General features: G+C 29.4%; 1 protein-coding gene across 1 annotated transcript; it reads right to left on the bottom strand.

Annotated features, from left to right (window-relative positions):
• Positions 1 to 1,392: 1,392 nt before the first annotated feature.
• LOC113377702 (alpha-tubulin N-acetyltransferase-like) lies at positions 1,393 to 16,917 on the bottom strand. Its single transcript, XM_026618104.1, has 7 exons — positions 16,686 to 16,917; positions 4,012 to 4,161; positions 3,298 to 3,469; positions 2,915 to 3,096; positions 2,573 to 2,678; positions 1,807 to 1,859; positions 1,393 to 1,571 (listed from the first exon to the last, which is right to left on the bottom strand). Exons 1-7 carry the CDS (start codon positions 16,787 to 16,789, stop codon positions 1,559 to 1,561), a joined length of 780 nt encoding a protein of 259 aa, XP_026473889.1. The 5' UTR covers positions 16,790 to 16,917; the 3' UTR covers positions 1,393 to 1,558.
• Positions 16,918 to 19,445: the final 2,528 nt, after the last annotated feature.

The following is a 19,445-nucleotide window of genomic DNA, read 5'->3' as shown; positions in this document are numbered from 1 at the left end:
GATTATAATAGATTTTTTCTGTCTGCTTTTGTTCATAACGTGGTTTATCGCTTGGATACATTTTTTGCGATGGTCCCATAAATCGCTGTTTTTGCGATTGTTCGCCAGGGAAAACTTTTTGAGAGTTATTTACCGGGAATGGTGGCTTATATGAATCTCCTGGATAAGTCTTGATCATTGGTTTTTGTGATTGTTCTCCTGGAAAAATCTTTTGGGATTGGTTCGAGATTGGCTGCTTATAAGACTGTTCGCCCGGAAAAATCTTTTGCGAGTTATTGTTGACGTATTGTTGTTTATATGACTGATTCGCAAATGGATGTTTCTGTGACAATTCCCCCGGAAACATTTGTTGAGGTTGACCTGGACACTGTTTGTAAGAATGATCTCCCGGAAAAACTTTATGTGATTGATTCATGAGGACATACTTCTGTGATTGATCGCCAGCGAAAGGCTTTATTGTCGGATTCACATAAAATTGTTTTTGAGATTGGTCGTCCGGAAAATATTTCTGTGATTGATTCACAAAAGCTTGCTTCTGAGATTGATCGCCAGGGAAAATCTTTTGCGATTGATTTGCGTACATTTGCTTTTGGCTGTTATCTCCAGGAAAAATTTTTTGGGACATATATTGTTGCTTTTGGGATACGTCACCATCATATTGTTGCTGTGGAATGTACTTTTGAGATTGATCACCTATGAATCGAGGTTGATTCATGGCGTTGTTGAACTTTTGTGATTGATTGTCGTACATATATTGTTTCTGAGATGGATTTTCATATTGATACTGCTTTTGCGATGGAGATACGGGCGTAAAATGCTTTTGAGATTGTGCGTTTTGGTTCGTATATTGTTTTTGTGACTGGTTCTGGTAAAATTTATTTTTATCAGACGAAGGCGCTGAAGGAGATTGATGAATGATATTTTTGATATTGGTATGAGTTTGATTTGCGTAGTATGGTCGATCCGAAGATTTCGAACAACAAACACCACGACTTTTCACAGATACGCTAGATGGAGCCCTGCTGGCAGCCTTAGCAGAGTTCCGTTTTAAATGGGGCCTATAAAGGAATATATAAAAATCGATATAGGACAAGGAAAAAGGAAAAAGGAAAATCGGAAGGAAAATAAATACATGTTTACCAAAATTCAATTCACAATAATAATTTTATTACTTTCTTAATTAACATGTAATTTGTTTTAATACAGAAAATTTCCCAAAAACTTGAAATGATTACAATTTAATGATTATCTTTCACAATTTCAAAATCTATAACACTTTTATAAATATATGTAAAACTTAACTATTTCGTAAAAAACTATCAATAATTTATACATATTTACCTATTAAATTAATATTATAATTCTAATGGAAGGAATATGATATGAAGCTTCTACACTATTTGGTGCTTTTTAACCAATAAATAAGAATTTCAAACTATAACTAAAATTAAGTACTACATCAATTTTAGAGACCTAAGTCTTGTGCAATGAACCGACTAACATGATTGGCTTTTTGGTTTAGTGAAAAACAGGATTATTTGTGCACGTTTATATGCTCTTACATACGATAACTGTAAATAGAAAAAAATATTATAAGCATGAGTAATTTGCACGTGCGAGTACGTAGTATTACTAATTTATCGATATCTGTGAAGTCGAATTGACGCAAGAAAACGTAACATTCCAATGATTTAAATTGTGTTATTAAATTATATAGTAAACACTACTGCCTGTTAATGAAATTTTGAAATGTACGTTGTTCCTCACGTCAACTAAGACCACCAATATCTAAACAAGTCGTCTTACCCAGTAGGTTCTTGTGTCAGTACGCCGTTATTTACAGGCATATTATGGATTATCTGAAACAAATATTTTCATCATTAATACTTTTAATTCATTGAAGTTAACAACTTATATAAAAAATCAATAGTTGAAAATATCTTGTGCATCTATTCTAACAAATGTAAAAACGACTGTTTGATTAATGGGAATTTATGGACCGATTTTCCCGCCCAACAGAATAATGTTATGGCAAGGCCATGTTACGCTCCAACTTTCATACATTATGCAATTGAGTCATACTGAATACTGTCAAAATGGCATGTATTTGCTGGGCATTCAGGCGTTTTACACATAAACTGCAACGTCACTTGTATGTTATGATTTATGAAGCTGGGTCAGAAAGACCCTGTTATCTAAGAGCGTTTTTTTTATATTTGTGCGGTTTCTAGGTTAGGTTTTCTGAAAACAACACCTGACTGCACAGTAACCGCATGGCTTTTGACAATATTTAGTATGGAAATTTTCTCACAACATAGCCTTGCCATAACATTGGTCTGTTGTGTGGGAGAATCGGTCTATGAATGCTGAAATGTGTGTTTTAGTAACTTGATTTTTCAGATATATTACTGTTGTTTTTCAAGTGAAATCCGATAGAGACAACTTATTTAATGATTATAATGGCGAATTTGCCTATCAGATATGCTTCTTAGTTCCTTAACCATGTACGTTTTTAAGTGTGTGATTACAAATCATATAATTATCATATTATTGCAATAAGCTTTTCACCAACCTGTCCCATAGAGCAAGGCGGTCTAGGTGCTCCATACCTTCCCTGGTAGGTTGGTTGATTTGTGTTCCTTGGATCTTGAAGTCCATTTGCCCTCGAAAGTTGTGCGCTATTATTCAAGCAGTTAGTTTTTTTTTTACCAATAAAAGTAAAATTAACTTATAAAATAATTAATTTTGAAACCTGCCACCATTTCTAAGTTCAAAAAGTTCCCAAAAAAGTTATGGTGTTAATCATATAATTATTTTCAATTATTTAGAGGGGTTACACATCATTGTTTGAATTATTATATTTGTAAATAAGATAGATTTGAGAATAAAACAATAAAAATGATTTTGCTGTTACCTGTTATGTCTGGATGTTTGTCTTGACGCTGTTTTCGGGTCTTTGAAGAATTCATCGTAAACCACGAAGTTGTTCGACTGTGGTAAACTATTCGTTAACCCATAATGTTTGCCCAAAAAGTTCAGCAGTTTGGAGGAAGGTCTGTCAATTGCTAACTGAGCCGGATGCTGTATACGCTCTTCCTAAAATTTAAGAAAATTAGACAAATATTACCATTCATTGTAGAACAAAGACTATATAACCTAGATTGCATATAGACCATTCTGAAAATTCATTCTTATATATCTAACAACAGATTAGATTATGCAGTAACATAATTTATCGTCGTAAACCAGTTGCAACTATTTTTAAATTATACATTTATAAACACATGTATTATATACCTTTAACATATGTTCGAAAAGCTGTTTTCCTTTTCCTGCTCTCTGTTGGGACTCATGAACATAGAAATCTAACACGCAAGTTGGATTTACCTGCTTGTGTTCACCTTTGTCATCAAAAACGTACAAATTCTTCTTACCCGTTTTCAAAATTCCAGTCACCGTGCCTCGACCCCTGCAAAAATAAATGATTTAATCAATGATTCAAAAAATGTTTTGAGTCAAGAATTAAATAAAGATGAGTTCCAGGGAATGTATAAAAAATGAAGCTACAAAATTCCAGACGTCTATTTTATCTTTTCTATTAACATTATGATAGAAAAACTAAATTAATGGACCGATTCTGCCGCATAACAGACAAATGTTATTAAATGTTATTGTTATGGCAAGGCTCTGTTATGAAGAACTTTCCATACTAAATTCCATACGTGTTTCTCAGGTTATCAGATAGAAAATCTAACCTAGAAACCGCACAGATGTCAAAAAACGATTTTAGATAACAGGGTCTTTCTGACCCAACTTCAAAATATACCAGTGGCGTTGCAGTTTATGTGTAAAACGCCTGAATACACGGTATATACATGTCATTTTGACAGTATTCGGTATGATTCAGTAGCATAATGTGTGGAATTTGGAGCGTAACATGGCCTTGCCATAACATTGGTCTCTTGTGCGGCAGAATCGTCCCATAACTGTCTCAGAAATCTATTTACTCACCCTCTACCATTTGGGTCTGTAAGGACGTAAACATTGTGATCTTGATTTCTAACCTTATGTCCTGTGGTTATTGGTTGGGACAAACCTTGTGCATTTGCAGATGCTTCTCCTAAAGCAGTGATAACTTCTCCAACTTTCATCGCGACATCTCTGAAAAAAAGAGCAATAAATTAATATTTTATATAGGTCGAATTATAATCAAATGTGATACTTTAATTAATATTTTCATCACTTTTTGCAAAGAATTTTCGAAAAATATTCGTGAGAACTTAAAATAAGTGTCAATATATAATTTCAAATAATATGAAAATCAAAAATGCATTACATACTTTATATGCTAATTTTTTCATGTTTTAAGAATATTTAATTTCACGGTAAAAAATATTCGATATATAGAGAAAGTAAAATATCGCAATTTCTAGAAAAATAGTATACTTCAATAGCCATAGCAACTCTAGGCAATTATAAATTATTATTTATAATTGCCTGGAGTCTCATTAAAGAATAAGCTTAGAATTTCTTAGAATTACATGCTTTCTTATTTTATAATTTGTAATTTTTTGCAACTGAATAGAGTTTTAATCGTGATAGTTAGTTCGAAACCTCAAACTAACTAAACTTTGATTAGTAACAAACTGGTTTATTGCAATGGAGCTCTTGTTTTGAAAACATTGTTAGTTTTATAACGTAGTTATAAACAATGTAATATGTGGTCTAATTTCTAGTAACTTCAATTTATCGACTCCAGTCACAGTAGGGGAGACCGGGTGCGGTTGTGCCACTTTGTTTTTGATTATTTAATGATTTTGTTAATTTACTAGTTAGCTAGTAGTAAAGTAAATTGAATGGTAATTGGAACATTTATCTAAGTGGAAATATTGAAATGCTATCCTTAAATAATTAAATAGATGGATTAGGTAAAAAGTCAAATTATATAAGAAAGGTGCGAGTGTAACAACCGTCCACACATCGAGAGACGGTTGTGACATGCATAAAAATAGGTTAAAAACAATAGTTATAAACACCAAAATGGTTTATAACGACTTTTATTGTCAGAAATGGTAAACATAACATAGCATAATTATTTGAACAAAGCTTACGAATATAATATAACAATATATAACAAAACATAATTTTTAAACAAAAAATCTTTGTGACATTTTTTGTTTCCTTGCATTGATTGAGGCATTTTTCTTTCCCTTTTTTGTATTTTGTCTTTAGAAGATAGATTTTTCTTTATCTGTTTAATTTTCATCCAAAGAGAACAAGCAATACATGTTGCATAAATCAGAACTAATTGCTGGTAATTAACTACTAAAGTTTAAGTTACAGCAAAATAATAAACAAAGTGATCTGTCTGTATACAAGTAACAGTTGTTTTTAAAATAAATCGCACAAAAACTTAACCTTTCTTTTGGCTATTTAAAACTTTGCACTAAAACTTAACCTTTCTTCTGGATTTCGGTCTACAGATCATGTTAATGCAATAAAGGAAACTTGTTCGGACAAACATACTTCATCTTTCTCTCTTTGGACCCTATCTCAATATCAGTATAGATTAGCAGTTATGACAACTGTCACTACCGTACCCAGTCTCCCCTACTTATATTTAGGCAGATATTATTATGTTTCGTAGTCATGCAATTTTATATAAATAAATATGTAGCGCAATAGTAAGTGTCTTAGGGACCAATTTCTCGCCAAAATAGAAATGTTATGGTGACGCTATGTTATGGGTCTATCTTCGTATGAATTGGTAGTAAGAACTGTCAAAAAGCTATGTATCCGATGTGTCCGCGACCAGGCGTTTTACACATGAAACAAAACGCACAAACTTTAAATAACAATTTTATCATAAATGCATGTCTCATTGATAGTCCAGTCATTATAGTAAGTTCATCTTGGAATTCGAGATACCCAGCTGTAAGTCTGTAGATACTTGTATATTGACTCCTAAAAGTTGTCTCAAAACCTACATCTGTTGCGTACACCCTACCATATGTAGGTTGAGTAATAATATAGTCTGTGATTATTTACAGACTTACAGGTGGGTATCTCGAATTTCGAGGTTCTTACCTAATTTAAGCTTAAATGACTGGACTATATATAACATATACGTGAGAAAAGTTAGGTTTAATGTGTGAAACTCCTGGGATTGAACAGGAAATACATAGTTTTTTGACTGCTACTCATACGAAGATAGACCCATGACATGTAGTTACAATAACATTTATATTTTATCGGAGAATTGGCCCCATAGTCGAATTTCCATATCTTCAATGTATCCTAATGAAATAGACTTCAGACACAGTACATACTTATATTCAGATAGATATTGATCATACTTCGTAGTCATGCAATTTTATACAAATCAAATATATGGCGCAAAAGTTAGTGTCATTCTTGTAATATAAATCTTTTAAAGCTTTAAAATAATAAAATCAGTTCCATTAAAAAGTGTACATGCAGTTCGAATAATTCTGAATATTTTATACCAGTGCCATTAGTCGCGCTTGGCATTTTTACGATCATTCCGTTAAGAGGCATTGTCGTGCTCTGTTAATTTTTTAAAATCAAACAAACAAATTTAAACGTCTACAATTACAGGCACTTGAATTCCACAACGTGCTGGCCAATAATATTTTATTTATCGTTCGCGAAAAATGTTTTGGGTTTGCTTATCTCAAGTTTCTCGTTTCACTGTATTAGCAAATTGTTGCACTTTAGATAAAAATTACAGTTACTTTATTTAACATTGCAGAACCAATCAACGGTTCTTTGATAAGCGCAAATTTTAATGATGTGGTAATGTACTAATGACGGAACGTGTATATTATTTATTGTTAATTTATTTTTGATTTATTGGCTGTTGATATTTCAAATATATAACCTTTGAAAATATGAACACACTAATTTTGCGCTATTTTATTACCATGTAAATAATGTTCAAGTTACAAACGCTAATGATTTGTCTCATCATGATTTAAATATATATACATAATTTTATGCATATGGTATAATGAGTAAATGGTAGATTATACCATCTGCATAAGGCAATGTTGGAGGATTTGTACTTACGATATCTTAATAAAATAGTTCAAAAAGAGTACAGTGCACTCATATTTTCAAAGATCATATTTATTCCACTCTTAATACTACTGGCATGTATTGGTAGATAGATGGTAGAAAGATAGATACATAGGTAGGTAGGTAGATAGATAGACACATAGACTTTATTTGAATTCAATTATTTTCACATCACATCATTATGAAATCGAAGAGCTAAAATGCGAAGTATTAAAATGCTGATATTTTCAGACCAATAAAGACCAATAATATTCTTCCGTAAAATTTTTTAAATTGAGATAAAAAATAAATACACGTGATATCTTACTAGACCTTCCCCTCCAAAAAGTGATATTTTGTGATTTTTTGTCACGCTACTCCCTCCCCCCTAATAGGAACGAATTTTTATTGATGCAGCAATAACATCAGGCTGCTCTAGGTGGTTATAGAACTTGGGATCTCTGATCCAAATCCCATAGCACCAACCACTTAGCAGGCGTCCATTAATCACGTGATCGAATTTTTAGAGATTTTTGGACCCCCCTCCCCCACCAAACGTCTCGTGTATTTCGAATTAAGTATAATAAGCAAAAGTATATTAAGTAAAATTTTCCGAACAAATTTTTCGAATTTACAAAAAAATCGTAAAATTTATGTTTCTTTGAAAATCTAGGTAAAAAATAAATACACGTGATATCTCACTAGACCCCTACCCCCCACGTGATTTTTCGTGATTTTTTGTCAAACCCCCTCTTCCCCTAAAATCCTCACGTGGACGCCTCCTTACGCCATGGACTTTAAAATGACATTTGACAATGTTTTCGGCAAAAAACTCGTCATTCTACTGATTTCTGCGTAGCATACATATGCTCTCATTGCCTTCAATGACGTATTTGGTAGTAAAACTTTATATTTAAATCTATCGACGTAAAGATTTAACAAGCCTATACGTTGTCATGGTAAAGTACAACACATAGATAAATTAGTATGGTACAACACATGGTTATTCATCGTTATTCATGCAATGATGTCATATGCGGAAATAGTCTTACATCGCTGTAAGTCAGTCGGACGATTGTGTAACTCACCAATTCTAATGACTGAATAAAATAAAGAAGAAATCAGATAAAGAGAGAGTTTTGCATGTCATTGATAAACTGTACAAGTACGAATGCAAATCGGTGCGGAGGAATTGAAACTGCTGAAACAAGACGACAAATGTAAATGATTTTCGACATAAAAAAATAAATCATTAATTTCTCGTAGGGTAATTTATTGTAATTGTCCAAAAATCAATATAGAAAATTTCTGCATATCTTCACGTTTTGAAGGTTTCTGAACATTTTTGCATACCTTAGAAAAAATTGATGTGTGTGAGTAATGATGTGTGGATACAATTTTTCGTCCACGTTTTCGGGCTTCGCTTCTTATTGATAATAAGGAGATGTGCCGATTAGTTTTAGGCAAAGGCAGGTCTAGCCGTTTCGGAAATACGGAGCTAAATATACAAAAAAATGCCAGATTTTGAGAGAACTGAGCATTCGATTTGAATGATTCAAAAAAACTTTCAGCTTGTATAGAACGACCGCTTTCGGGGAAAGATTTTTTTTAATTGCCAAAAAATATATTTTTTGGAATATCGAAAATAGTTCGAATTTATATTTTTAAATCTAGGTAAAGTTTTATTCATTTACTTTTTATGTAAACATATATAAAGGTCATCGTTAACTTTATAAAATCATTTTTTTTATCTATAAAATACGAAGTTCCAGCTATTTGCCTTGAGGCACGATGCCATACACAACTTTTAGTTCAATATTATTTAAAAACTAATGATATTTACTTACATGCAAAAAAATTTTTCTCATTATTTAAACATTATATTTTCTATTATTTTCCTGTATATTTATGCATGATTTAGTTTTAGACGTCAATTAAAAAACTGTGTAATTCAAAATTACAAGTTTATTGCCATACGTTTAAAAAATTAATCAGTCATCAAGCGTGATGAAAAATGAATAACTTACTAAAATGACTACTAACTTAAATACTTACTAAATTGAAACATAAAAATTGCGAGAAACATGTTGGTAATTTGAAAATTATATTCCACATTTTTTCACATATATATTAATGGAGGATTCAATTCGAGCATGACATCAATTATAAAACTGGGCAATTCAAAATTACAAGTATATTGCCATAAGATTAAAAAATTATTCAGTTAATTAGCAGGATTACAAATGAATGACTTACTAAAATGACTATTACAAAATCGAGGTTTGTTGTAGGAAGGTAAAAATTTAGCAGTGCATGTACTTCTTAATTCTCCATTAGAAAAAAATATAATAGAATAACAAATGGTACATAAAAATACAAAAAAGACATGTTATTGGTTTGAAAATTTCATTTCCCATTATTTCTCTATATCTCTCAATTAAAAATGACTATTAGAAAATTGGGGCTTGTGGCAGGAGGTTGAAAATTTCATTAAATATCTATACATAGCATTTTGTCAACTTTTTTCATTTGGACATTTTACCCGTAGGTATTGTGTCCATCATACCTGTTATTAAAAACAATAATAAATATTTAAAATATAGATTATATGATATAAATGTAACAAAAAGAAGAAAAGGTTTAATACTTTTCTCAAAAACAATCATAACAATATTTGGAAGTATCAGTTGCCGCTAAGAATCGATCAGGCATGTCGTTAGGTGAAAATTTAGGGCTGTTTAATTATGCATTATAATCAAACAGAAAAACTAATGGTACAAAAATAAAAATTTATGTCAGGGGTTTGAAAAGTAGATGTAAAAATAATAAATTTTCAAAAAAATCGGTTTTGAAAGATTATGAAAATATATATACACATATATATATATATATATATATATATATATATATATTATTTATAGGTGTGTGTATGTAAACGTTTCCGTTTCATTCAGAGACTATCGTTGAGTGGAATAAGAAAAATACACTTGCATTAATTAACACAACACTAATGAATGAATCCAAGCGATTACTAAGTGTATGTATGAGTTTGTCAAATTAAAATTCATATTTCTGAATTGCTATGTGCAATTGCTTAGTACAATTTTTTTATTGTGCTCAATAATGTTCTGGATTTGAACCGAAACGTATGGATCAATAAAATTGTAATTATTAATTATAGTTACAATATATGAACGGGGGGCATTAATAAATAACAATAAACTAATATGGAATAATATTTTAGATAGTGAAAGATATATAATTGTAAACAAAAAACGTTGTTTATACCAGCATTCACCCAGTTATTGAAAAAAAAACAATTTAAATTTAGCTTTAAAAAAAATTAGTAAAACTTTCATACATTTTGAGTCGTAGGTTAATTCTTCAGTGAATAAAACTTCGAAACATAGTATGAGACGAACAATATAATAAAACTAATTAATTTATAAAATAATCAGCAAAAAATAGTATACAAATATCTTTAGATTTGAATATATTAGTAAGTTTGAAATTACATAGCACTAAATATGGCATATTTAAAAAATGTTTTACAAGAAAAAGCCCTGAAAAATATTTTCTATTGTCTGCCCACGTTACTAGATTTTTTTAAATATAAGTATTAGAACAAACAAACAAACAAATATGTATTAATAGCATTTTTCATTTCCTTATGATTCTAATAATTTAATTCTTCGCACAAGTTCCTAAACATTAGTCCGCGATGCTCATAAGCTGCTATTCATACAGTAGAAAATGAATGTTTAAAATAAACAATGCTCTCATGCATTATTGCAATTATAAAACACAGTCAATTCAATAAGAGACATAAATAATCTAATCCATGGAGAGAAAGTTTTCTCCTAATGAGATTGTACCCACTAGTTCTTTCAACATTATACTCTGGTATCCAACTTGCATATTACACTATTACTCATTTGAATATTCAGCATTATTTTTACATATTTAACGCCCACAATTTGTTACGGTATTTCTGCTTCTAATACATAGTAATATGAATAGAGAATTTTGCGGTTATAGGGTAGGGCGGGGCACAAAGATATAATTTGAATTTTAGCAAGTATACTGTGAAAACTAAACCAAATACATCAAAACAAATAACACATATCAAACAAACAACAACTATGTAACTACAGTAAAATTTCCAGCTAATTCATTATTGTAGAAGTATGTTTATTTTGTAAATTTGTCAAATTTGTCATATGGTTCTTTCACCCTGCCAGCTGGCAAGAGGATTCACCGTTTTATTTTTAATTTTAAAGAGGTTTCATGGAACAATATTATAGCTACATTAATTAATTAAAGCGAAGCGATTTAATTATTAGGAACAACGAAATTAAAAATCATCATCTAAATATGTACATATTTGTAAATATCATAACAAAAAAAATTATCCACTCTTACTACTTCATGCTTTGCTTTGGTAGATATTTCTGTTTAATTTATTACAATCATTTAATGCGATGGCTGGTTATACATCATTTGGCCTCTACTCTCATATATTGTTGTTATAAAACTCCTAACTTCATTGGTTTTTGAGATAATAGTGGTGGACCTTTTTACCAGAGGATCTTCAAGCACTGCTCTACCATATTCAATTTATGATCAATATTATTTGACATCCACATCAAACAGACAAAATTTTAAAAATTTCGAAAAATTAGTTCTATCTTTTATTTATCTGAGATCGACATTTAATGTAAAAAAGTTTTTTATCATATTGGGATACTTTTCTAAAGTTCTTGCCATCAGGCAGTTACATCATTTATTGACCCGGTACTGTTCTGGTCGTGATTTTTTAGTACACGCACCGGAACCTGCGTGCAAGAAACCTTATCGTGATATACAACGCACAATAACCAAAATGCCGAAAATATAATTTCACTTTAATATATTAACTGAGAATGTATGCAAAAAGTATTAAAAGTATTGAAAATGTTGAAATTCATTTAATTTACTTGCCCACATTTTCTTAATTTTCGGCAAAAGCCAAATTTAATTCAATGAGCAGTTCTAAGTATATGTGATAAAATAAAAAAAATGTAAATTCATCAGGAAAACTTAGTGAGGAATACTTTTAACTTCCCGAAGGGGAAGTTTATATTTTCGTCAGAAAATCCGATTTGCTAATTTTATGTTTTCTCCACGTTTCAATTCAAGCTGCGTTGTTTCAGACCAATATTGGAAGAAGTATCATGTTTTCTCAAAAAAGGCTGAACCACTTCGCAAAATTTGGAAAAAAAACATGCAATGAGTCTCGATAAGGACTCGCGTTGATTAGTTTTTTTTGCGATGTATCCTATCAGCCAGCTAAGATTATAATTAACAGAAAAGTGCAAAAAATTGCTAATATATTTTATATCCATCTACTTCATTATAAAAATCTTTGTCCACGTTTTTGCAAAAAAAATCTGAACTGAGTTTGAAATGTTCATTTTTAAACGATCCTGACGAAAGTTTTTTCCAGACGAGTTCATGGTCTTAAAGAAATGACGAAACTTATTATGTTTATAGAGTTCATAGTCTTAAAGAACATCCTAAAATATTTTAGACCTACGAAAAGTGTAATTAATTGTTGAAAATCATTTTTAAACAATTCTAACGATTTTTTTTATGTTTATAGAGTTCATAGTCTTAAAGAAATGACGAAATTTTTATGTTTATGGAGTTCATAGTCTTAAAGAACATCCTAAAATATTGTAGATCTAAGAAACGTACAATTAATTTTTGAAAATTATTTTTAAACGATTCTGGCGATTTTTTTCATGTTTATAGAGTTCATGGCCTTAAAGAAATGACGAAATTTTTATGTTTATAGAGTTCATAGTCTTAAAAAACATCCTTAAATATTGTAGACCTAGGAAAAATTCTAATCAATTGTTGAAAATCATTTTTGAACGATTCTGACAAAAAAATTTATGTTTTAGAATTCATAGTCTTAAAGAAATAACGAAATTTCTTATGTTTATAAAGTGCATAGTCTTAAAGAACATCTTAAAATATTGTAGAACTTTGAAAAGTGTAGTTAATTGTTGAAAATCATTTTTAAATGTTTCTGGTGAAATTTTTTATGTTTATAGAGTTCATTGTCTTAAAGAACATCCCAAAATATTGTAGACCTACGTTCAATTATAAAAATTCGTTAAAATTTGGAAAAATTGGTCGCACTGAAGCTTCAAACTTATACTGTTAGAATTTGAAAAGTTACTAAATTTCATTTATTATTGATTGATTGATTGACTCGCTTTAAGGTAAAAGGCCACTTACACCTAGTGCATAACAGTAATTCGAAAATGACAAAATTTTGAACGATCAGACTCATCAAAAATTCAAAATTCCACTGTTAGAATTTAAAAAGTTACCAAATTTCAATTCTTATTGATCAAGAAGTTCATGCAACTCGCCTTAAGGTAAAATGCCACTTGCACCTAGTGTAAAACAGGAAAATGACAAATATTTTGGGGACGTCCATTAATTACGTGATCGATTTTTTAGGGATTTTTAAACTCCTCCACCCCTCTTGGTGATACGTGGTGATATTTGAAATTACAACCCCCACCTCTACTCAACATCACGTGTATTTTTAGAACCATGTAACATTTTTGAAAAAATTTGGATTTTGTTTTAATTCAGGTAAAGATAAAGACACTTGATGATATCTTACTAGACTCTCCTCCCTCCCCCACGTGACATCAAAAAATATATAAATATTAAATATTAAATACGATATAAATATAAATATATATTTATATCGTAACTATGATGTCAATAATATGATCAAAATAAAAAAAATATATAAACTTCTAGAAAATGATCTGGTCCACCCACGAGTCTCATGCTCTATCGAATGAACTAAACTTGCTTAAAATCTATCAAATTTTAATACTTTGTACAGCCATTTAGCACGATATAAATAAATCTTACATCAATCAAAAATAATATACTTTATTGTAAAATAAGTATTACCATTGTACTATATAGATATTACCATAATTTGTTTTCAATTTGCAGTACAAAGATGAGAAATTATGGTTGTTGAATTTTCTCTTTTCACTTATTTAGAACTGGCTTTACATTTATATTATCTGATGACAGTAACATGGTAAAAACCTTTTTCTATGTCAAACAGAATATGTGTAACAGGAAAAACAGCTTCGCGTAAATAGCCAGAAGTAGGTTGGTGTATAATTTGCACAAGGTACTAAATATACTTGGTTATTTTAAATTGATCAAGTTGTGAAATCATTACGGTGTGAAATTATTTGCAGTATTTTCAATTTAGTAGAATTGCAGTCTTTTGAATTAATAAAAAGTAAAGGTTAAAAAAACCTTTAAATGAAATTTATTGTTTGTTGTAATCATATCTTAATTTCTGATGTTACTAAAAAGTTGGATTTACAACCATATTTAGCAAGAGGTTTCGTATATTCATAGAACTTTTCCTGGAGATTTTTGTAATCAAATTCAAGCCTATTGTTACATTCCACAAAATTTGTTTATTTTTCGATTCGAGTTTTTTTTTCTTATTCAATATTATTTTCAATTACGTTTTTATTTGTTGAATTATGCTTATAATCATGTAATTTTCTTTCTAAAACACTGAATCGTTCCTCAAAACATTTGTTCCTTTCAGACCAGAAAGATCTATATTTTTAAATATTATCTTAATTTCAAATTTAAGTTCGTTGATTTTTTCACAATATTTTTTTTTCTACTGAGCACCAAATGGGTTTTATAAATCTTATGAAAGCAACATTTTTCTTTGTTTACGACAAAACTATGAATTATTACAAAATTATACATTTTCTATTATTTTTGAAGAAACTCAGAAAGATTTGAGAAAATTTTATAAATGTTCCCATATTCAATCAGTTTTTCACTCCCAAAATATATTATGGTACGAAATTATTTGCAGTATTTTCGATTTAGTAGTATCACGCTCTTTTGAGTTAACAAAAATCAAAAATTCAGGGTAAAAAACTTTGAACCATATTTTCTGGACTACAGTACAAAGTTGAATTTACAAACAACAGGAATGGGCAAATTTTATATTCTAAATTGAAAAGCAAATGGGTTTTATAAATCTTATAAGAGCAACATTTTTCTTTACTGGCAATAAAACCGAATTATGATAAAACTTCAAAATTATGCATTTCTTAAGAAATATATTCAGCAACTGATGTGAATCAGTTTTTGAGGATATTTTATACATTTTCCCTATAATCTATCAGTTTTTGGGAAAATTGAGGGAAATTTAGAAAATTGTATAGATTTTCTCTATTTTGTATCAGTTTTTGGAGCAATTGAAGGAAATTTGGGAAAATTTTATATTATTCCCATTTTCTATTGGTATTTGGAGAAATTGTATTATTGACAGTGTTATTAATGCTGTGATATTTCTTATGACTATTTAGATTAAGAATTTTCAAAAATCCAAAGCAAAATTTGTAATGAGCAGGATGGCCCTTGAGCCACGGGTTGCTCACACCTGCTTATACAAACTATAAATGCAGGTTACAGTCCACAGAATAAAGTAATTGAAATATATATATATATATATATATATATATATATATTATATTTAATTTTGTAGAGTTTATTTAAATTCCTCAAGAGTTTATTTAAAGTACATAAATTAAATATTTATTAATTGCACTTGCTTCGACACTTAAATGGGTATCATCTTTCAGTAGATAAAAAACTTCCAATTATAAGCCCTAAAAAAATATATTATTGTCATATTGTATAGAATATTTATTCAAATGGTATTTTAAAAAATCTAATAGTATTTTCAAAAAATACTCTGTGCATTCAAAAATTTTGATATTATTGTATAGAGTATTTTTTAGTAGTATTTCAAAAAAATCTGTTAATATTTTAAATAAATATTATTGTCATAATGTATAGATTATTTTTTAAGTTTACAGTTAGAATTTAGTTTAAAATACTATTAAAAAAATACTCTATACATCATAACATATATAATGTTATATAAAATCTCTATTATAAAAAAAATCTAATAAAAAATTCTTTATATATCATGACAATTAAAAAACGTATTATTGTCATAATGTATATAGATTATTTTTTAAAATACTATTAGAAAAAGTACTCTATACATTATGACAATTTAAAAAATATGATAATGTCATAATGTATAGAGTACTTGTTTCTAATAGTACGTTAAAAAAATCGAATAGTATTTTTAAAAAAATACTCTTTACGTTATAACAATTAAAAAAAAAAATATTATTGTCATAATGTATAGATTATTTTTTAAAATACTATTTAATTGTCTGAAATACTGTCTGAATTTAATTTAAAATACTATTAGAATATATACTCTATACATTATGATAATAAAATAATATTTTATAAATTTTTATAAATGGAAGTTTTGTGCCTGCTGAAAAATGGCACCAATTTAAATATCGAAACTAGTGCATTACAACATATTTAATTTAAGATCTGATTTATTTGACGTATTGGCTGAAACAATAGGTTCAATTTGTATCAACGTCAAAATAACAAAAAATATTTAATATATTTTATTTATTTTATTTTTTTAATAATCTACTGCTAATGCTTACCCTGCCAGTCTACGATCCCCTTGAAAGCCATCTGGCAGCAAATTGTTGTGAATTTTCGTAATCGGTGTTTTGAAAACACTATTTATATCGAAGGGAAACTCCATCTCATAAAAACGCAAAATCCTTCATATAATACGACAGTCCACGATGCATCAGTAGTATTAATTAATAAAAATAATATATTTAAATTTGGTAATTTAACGCACGTAAATTTTTGCAAAAAAAATAAGCATTTTTGAAATAAATCCAAAACCAACTACTTTAGTCTTTTGTTTACAGAAACAATGACACGGGGAAAGTGATCATGGGATGATATCAAAGGATTTAAAGAAACAATGAAATAGAAATATATTAAATTTTAAATAGAAATAAAAATTGTTTTTTGAATAGAAATATATTAAATTATTTTTAAGTAGTCTTGAAATAGCTTATTCTGAATACTTGCGTCGAGATACTGTAATATCACAACAATTTTATTCGTGCTAGGTACAGATTATTGATCTTTTATCAAAGCACTGACAATGAGACACAACTGATATGAATATTTATTAGACACCGGTTGTAATGTAAGATTTTTTTAATTGATTTAACAAATATAACAACAAATTGTAATTTTGCCACAAACGTACACAAATCACAGTAATTTATAAATGACCAGCATCGATATTATTTAATATTTTATTTGTTGACTAAATAATGATTTTATTCTGGAAGAGCACGAGATAGCAATATTGCTCGTACTGGCCTCCGAGCAAATACAAATTCATTTACCGAGCGTAGGTGAGTTTGACAAGTCCAACACATTTCATATTGGATTCAAAGCGAGCCATTATAACTCTTGCGCAAAGGAACTCAGAAGCGATATTCGCCTGGCATGGGTCTAGTCGATTGAAGGTTAAATTGTCTTTGTAGCAGGGATGGTCAAGCGCAGGTCTCGGGATCTGCTCTTATTGCGATTTGTAGCAGCTGTTATAATGTAAACTGAATGTTAGTTGACTAAACCTAAACTTAGTGTAGCTACCGCCGTATCAATTACACAGGCCCGTCAACGTGCTTAAGCAAAAATTATTAACAATTTTCCAAAATTAGAATTTCATTAGAAATATTAAAGTTTACATCAGCCTTGATTTTGATTTAATTTATAATTAATTGATGATTTAATAAATTAGTTTATCGCAAAAATAGTGTACACCAGTTCCCCTCTTTACACGGAAGATAGGTTCCGTGCAAAAGTAAAGCCCTTTTGTTGTCAGTTTTTAATATGATAAATTACAAACACAGTGAACAAGAACTAAATATTTATATATTTAATATCAAATACATTTTTTAACTTCCCGTAGGGTAAGTTATATATAACTTACTATAGTAATCGTAAAAAAATCGAAAATAAAAATTTTTATATATCTTTACCTTTTAAAAGTTTCTGAACATTTTGGCATACCTTAGAAAAAATTGATGTATGTGTGTGTGCGTGTGTATGTGTGTCTGTGTGTGTGTGTATGTGCGGATACAAATTTTCGTCGACGATTTCGGGAACACTGATCAACCGATTTGAATAATTCATTCAAATAAAAACATTCGATTCGTATTGATAAGGAGACGTGCTGATTAGTGTTTGCGAAGGCAGGTCTAGCCGTTCCGAAGATACGAGGCAAAAAGTGCCAAAAACGGTAACTCAGTTTTTAAGAGAAAGGTGCGCCCGATTTTAGTAATTCAAAAAACATTTTACTTGTATTGATGAGATGAAGCACTGATTAAATATTTAGGAAGGCAGGTCCAGCGGTTATGGACTCTCAATAAAAATAAGTTAAAAAATATCATTTTGCGGTCAAAAATGTTTATTGGACATATGTACATCAAATTATCAGATATTTTATAGAGATTTTAATTATGTGTACACATTTTGTGTAAATTTTTTTGGGTTCCGTACCAAGATTTTTAATTACGGTACGGGAAGTTCCAGCAATTTGCCTTAAGGCACGATACCATGCACCCCACTAGAAATAAATTTTATATAAATATTAATTTATTTCAATGATAAAATAAATATTTAAAGAATCTTATTTGAAATATTGCGTTTTCATTGTAGATAAAAATAAAAATTAGAAATTCATTTCAAAGTTTAGAAATTATATGATATTCTTTGTTTCGGTATTTCAAACAAACTAGCTTATACACACATAAAATTTAGTTTTATTCATAAAACAGGAAGTTCCTATCATGTTCCCATGTTATCTACATATTTCCATCATAGAATTCGTAACTGTTACATACATTTTACAGCGTTATATTTTGACAGTAGAACAATGAAAATGTTATTGTAGATATAAGCAAATTATAGTTTAGTGTTTATAATTTTTTGTAAATACTAGATTAATAAATTTTATTTAAATATAGTTTCAAAAACCGCATAGGATCGAAAACGTGTAAAACGATGGATAAGTGATGTATATTTAACTTCCCCAAAGAGAAGTTTGTTTTCACTAAAAATCCGATTTGCTATTTTCTCGACGTTTCAAGTCATTCTGAAGCGATTGAGACCAAATTTGAAAAATTGTGTGTGTGTGTCGACGTTTTCTCAAAAACAACTGAACCGATTTCCATAATTTAAGAGCAATTCGCGGTGTAGTTTGATAAGCACTAGCGATCTATTTTGTGCGACGATCGTCCAAGCAGTTTCTTTGTAATTAGCAGAGAAGTTAAAAATTTTTCGTCTACGTTTAAACCCGCAATCTTGAATCGATTTTAAAAATTCAAAAA

This window comes from Ctenocephalides felis, unplaced genomic scaffold, assembly GCF_003426905.1.
Source record: "Ctenocephalides felis isolate EL2017-DRISC unplaced genomic scaffold, ASM342690v1 CF-g0.4_SCAFFOLD_01886, whole genome shotgun sequence".
Lineage (NCBI taxonomy): Eukaryota > Metazoa > Arthropoda > Insecta > Siphonaptera > Pulicidae > Ctenocephalides > Ctenocephalides felis.
Note: the sequence above shows the minus strand (reverse complement) of the source record. Positions and strands in the feature narration are given on the sequence as shown.